The sequence below is a fragment of the Myxine glutinosa genome, chromosome 1 (assembly GCF_964187855.1).
Source record: "Myxine glutinosa chromosome 1, kmMyxGlut1.1, whole genome shotgun sequence".
In the NCBI taxonomy this organism is placed as follows: Eukaryota; Metazoa; Chordata; class Myxini; order Myxiniformes; family Myxinidae; genus Myxine; species Myxine glutinosa.
Window position 1 is genome coordinate 88,205,615 of NC_136261.1, and position 4,694 is coordinate 88,210,308.

A 4,694-nucleotide genomic window follows, 5' to 3' on the forward strand; every position below is an offset into this window, starting at 1 on the left:
CTCAGTTTGGTCGGATGGCCAACTCTAGGAAGAGTCTGGGTAGTTCCATATTCTTTCCATTTCCTAATGATGGAGTTCACTGTGCTCTCCAGAACTTTCAAAGCTCTAGAATTTGTTTTATACCCTTCCCCAGATCTATGCCTCCTCACAAGTCTATCTTGTCATTCTACGGAGAGTTCCTTGGACTTCATGGCAGAGTTTAGTTGAAATTGAAAAGACCTGGAATAGAGTTAAGTTGAAAAGAACTTTTTGAATAGCGTGACCTATATATTAAAGCTGTATTTTAATTAGCGCTAAACCTATTCGGAGGAACAATATGACAATTACAAGAAAGCAATCACGTGACAATGGAAATCATCTATTTGGTGAATAAATAATGAGGAACTAAGCACTTCTTGGCTAATTATAAAACGACACATTTGCAATTTACACACAATTCCAAGCTCACTATTCCCATGGATTTCCCGCTCGAACGTCTCGGTCTCTGGATGCGCGGGTCACGTGACAGTATGACAACAAACACGTATGTAGTAAAGTCTCAGAATTACACTGTTATCACTTGTTTAACTTGATGAATACGACCTCGTGACAAGAGGTCTCTAAGTTAATTGGTTGATCCCGGTTGAGCACCGCATCCTATTTGATGGTTCACCTATTAAATGAGTCAGCTGGCTGTATGTAAGGTGCATTAGGTGCGAACAGGTGCCCCGTGGGTCACAAAAGCAGGTGAATAAGCGGTCAGTGCACGGCACGTTAAATGGAGAAGGTATTCGTTGGGCCTATAGGGAGTCGAGCCAGGGTTCGGGTTGTGCAGCTGCCGGCCATGGATGGCGGAGCGACGCTCCCGGCGCTTTTACCGTGCCGAGCTATATATAGGGACAACCCCGGGACTATATGTAGACGTGACCGAGCGGGGTCTCAGGCTCCCGAGCACAGGACGCGTCCAAAGCGGAATATCATCTCCCGTCCGACCACGAACAAACCGGTGAGTTGGACAGGTCGTGGTCTACAATTACCAGGTCGTGGTCTACAATTACCAGGTCGTGGTCTACAATTACCAGGTCGTGGTCTACAATAACCAGGTCATGGGCTACAACAACCAGGTCGTGGTCTACAATTACCAGGTCGTGTTACCTGGTGTTGATGTAACGGTTAGGGGGCATAGATTAGGATCCGAGGGTCTTGTGTTCTTATACCTGGTGTTGGTTTAACGGTTAGGGGGGCTAGTTTAGGATCGGAGGGTCTTGTGTTCTTATACCTGGTGTTGGTTTAATGGTTAAGGTAGCTAGTTTAGGATCCGAGGGTCTTGTGTTCTTATACCTGGTGATGGTTTAATGGTTAAGGTAGTTAGTTAAGGATCCAAGGGTCTTGTGTTCTTATACCTGGTGTTGGTTTAACGGTTAGCGGGGCTAGTTTAGGATCCGAGGGTCTTGTGTTCTTATACCTGGTGTTGGTTTAATGGTTAAGGTATCTAGTTTAGGATCCGAGGGTCTTGTGTTCTTATACCTGGTGTTGGTTTAACGGTTAAGGTAGCTAGTTTGGGATCCGAGGGTCTTGTGTTCTTATACCTGGTGTTGGTTTAATGGTTAAGGTAGCTAGTTTGGGATCCGAGGGTCTTGTGTTCTTATACCTGGTGTTGGTTTAATGGTTAAGGTAGCTAGTTTGGGATCCGAGGGTCTTGTGTTCTTATACCTGGTGTTGGTTTAATGGTTAAGATAGCTAGTTTGGGATCCGAGGGTCTTGTGTTCTTATACCTGGTGTTGGTGTAACGGTTAGGGGGGATAGTTTAGGATTCGAGGGTCTTGTGTTCGAATCCCGGTTTCCCGCTGACTTAACACCAGGTGTGGTTGACTCAAGCTGTCGTCCTTCCGAGGCACGAGTGCCAGCTTGCTGCGAACAGGGGGCACTGTATAAGCAGTACAGTGGTGCTTCCAGATAAATGATGCAACCCTTAAAGTTAAACTTCAAGCAACAACGTACCTTAAGTTCTTCGCAACACCACTCTCTACCCTCCTTTCATCATTCATTCCTTTTCGTGTTGCATGCACCTGTTGTCTTTGTACATTATGTTATTTTCCCTTACTGCTCTTCCATGAGCCTCGACCTTGTATATAAAACTTTTTTCTATCCTTTACACAAATGTAATGCATGTATGTCTGCTTAAGTTCGAGCCTCCTCGTCTGAACATTACACCTCAGTTGAAGCGCAGATTTTTGTTTTTCCTGCTTATTTGAAATAATTCCAATAAAATGAGGCTTCCTTGGATTCTGGAGTAAGTCAACCGCGTGTGTTCGTGTCCCGACAGGTGTAACCATGGAAGGAGGTCATGCAAGCGGCGGAGGAGACTCGCTGGACTGGGCGAGCGTGGCGAGTCTCCGGGGTCTCCTGCGTCTGCTGCAGGCGGCCCTGAGCTGCGCGGCACTCAGCCTGGCCGTGCACCGCGGTGGATGGACCTTCTCGTACGGACTGCTGTGCCTCGGCATCTGGGCCACGTGCCTGGCTCTGAGCGCCGCCCTCCTGGTGCTCGAACTTTCGCGCCTCTCCGCGTGCCTCCCGACCTCCTGGGCCAACCTGACCGTGTCCCTGGCCACGCTGTGCGCGCTGCTGTGCGCCTCGGCCAGCGTGCTGTACCCGCTGTTCTCCCTACGTTCTTACAATTGCTACTTCCGGGGCTGCGAGTCCGTGCGCGCTTTCCGCATCGCCACGTGCTCCTGCTCGGTGGTCGCGTGCGCCGCGTACGTGCTCGAGGTGGCGGTGTCGGTGGCGCGTCCGCCCAAGAGCCACGTGGCCATGGCCTCCCTGCCGGGCCTGCTCAAGGTGATCGAGCTGTTTTGCGGTGCGGTCATCCTGGGCGCCGTGTTCACGGGCGGACAGCACGGAAGGTTTCTGGCCACGCACTGGTGCATCGCCGTGTACTGCGCGTGCCTTGCTCTCACGACCCTCCTAGGGGTCTTGTGGCTCCGCGGACCCGAGCACGAGTCGGCGTGCGCGTGCGGCTCTTCCCCTCACCGTGCGTCGGCCCTCGGCACGCTCCTGTCCGTGCTCCTTTACCTGAGCGCGGCGGTCATTTGGCCGGTGTACGCGTTCGACCCTCAGTACGGAAGCCCCACGCGCCCCACACGCTGCGAGCACGAGAGATGCGCGTGGGACGCGCACGTGATCGTAGCGGTGTTTACCTTCATTAACCTCCTCGTGTACGTGCTCGATTTGTCGGGCACGCATCGTGCGGGGAGGGCGGCCAGAACGCGTACCGCCTTGAGCGATGTACGAGGCGTATGAGCCGCACGGATACGATTCGTGCGGGGTTGGAGGCATGTTCACTTGAGCGATGTACGAGGCGTATGAGCAGCACGGATACGATTCGTGCGGGGTTCAATTGAGGTTATTTGAGCATCTGCTACGATAGTTCGATTTGTAGTTATTATGCCTGTATATGTGGAGTAGGGTGTCTGGGGCGCGAGGAGGGGAGACTCCCAGGAGGTCGGGGGTGGTGGTGTGGGAACACGACTCCATTTTGCACCAGACGTTTCGCTATGGTTACGGGATCTGTTAAATTATTAAACTGCATTCATTAACGCTAATCCGCGCGTCGCGTGCACTTTCGCGGCACATTATGTATATTGGCAATTGATTAATTATTGATTATTTATTTCGGTGAATTCAGAATATTTTGTACATATATATTGTTTTTTTTGAAAACGCGAAATGTTTTTACCGTGGCAATTAAAACTGGTGCAATATAAAGAATGCAATCGATGTGCGTGCGTTATTGTCATAAACTGATCACTACACATACACACACAGACACATACACACACACATATATATACACACACACACACACACATAGAAACACACACACGCATAGATACACAAAAACACAGATAAACACATAAAACACAAATACACACATGTATGTACATATATATATATATATATATGGATGTAGTTGTTTATATGCCACTGAAGACGATGCTCAATCGTCGCGAGAAAGAAGGATCGATGCTTCCTCCCAATCCGGTATGGGAATGTGCACACCTGCAGTGATTGTGTTTAGGTAAACTTGCAGGTTTGCCTTCAAAAATGGTCTAACCATCTCCATCCTCCACCTGCACGTTCAGGTCAAACTGTACGTTCTTCCAGGTCCCCCTCACCTGGTTATCCTCTCTGAATCCAAGCTGATCGCTCACCTACTTCCATTCTCTCGTCCCGGCTCCTTGTTCAACCACCTGTACTTCCAGGTCCATTGGAACAACCAACACGCCACAAAGCTGCAATGTCAGGCCACGCTGACTTCAGTGTGTGAGATATTCTGCTTATATTTAGCCGGTATTCCAGGAATTCTGCCATTACCACGCATTTTACTCCTCCCTACAGGGTGGGCACAGTTCGTGGTTGGCATTCCGCACGCGCCTTCGCACCCATCCCGGTTCCCAAGCCGCCGCCACCTGTGCACCCCTAACCTGCGTGGGCAACAGAATCTATTCAATTTGCTCGGGCGATGCCCCTATATGAACAGAAACGCCTTGTTGAATTACAACGGGTCACGTGGTATTCACCCTCGCTAAGAGGGTGTAAAGGTAGCGATAGGGGTTAACGTTGCTCATTTCACATCAGTTTGTGAAGGGAAGCCCTGCGAGACACCAGTGCGGCGGTTTATAGTCGGGTCGTGAATAGAACCCCATGCGGGCACC

The 4,694-nt window shown here is 50.2% G+C and overlaps 1 protein-coding gene across 2 annotated transcripts; it reads left to right on the top strand.

The window, feature by feature from the left end:
• Nucleotides 1-916: 916 nt before the first annotated feature.
• On the top strand, nt 917-3,750 carry LOC137419201 (myeloid-associated differentiation marker-like protein 2). 2 transcript variants are annotated; one of them, XM_068105354.2, is made up of 2 exons: nt 917-985; nt 2,306-3,750. In XM_068105354.2, the coding sequence occupies exon 2, from the start codon at nt 2,314-2,316 to the stop codon at nt 3,277-3,279; it is 966 nt and encodes a 321-aa protein (XP_067961455.2). In that variant the 5' UTR covers nt 917-985; nt 2,306-2,313; the 3' UTR covers nt 3,280-3,750. The 2 variants fall into 2 exon arrangements, with proteins under 2 accessions (XP_067961455.2, XP_078627038.1); XM_078770912.1 differs by having other exon boundaries at nt 974-1,124; nt 2,306-3,741.
• Nucleotides 3,751-4,694: the final 944 nt, after the last annotated feature.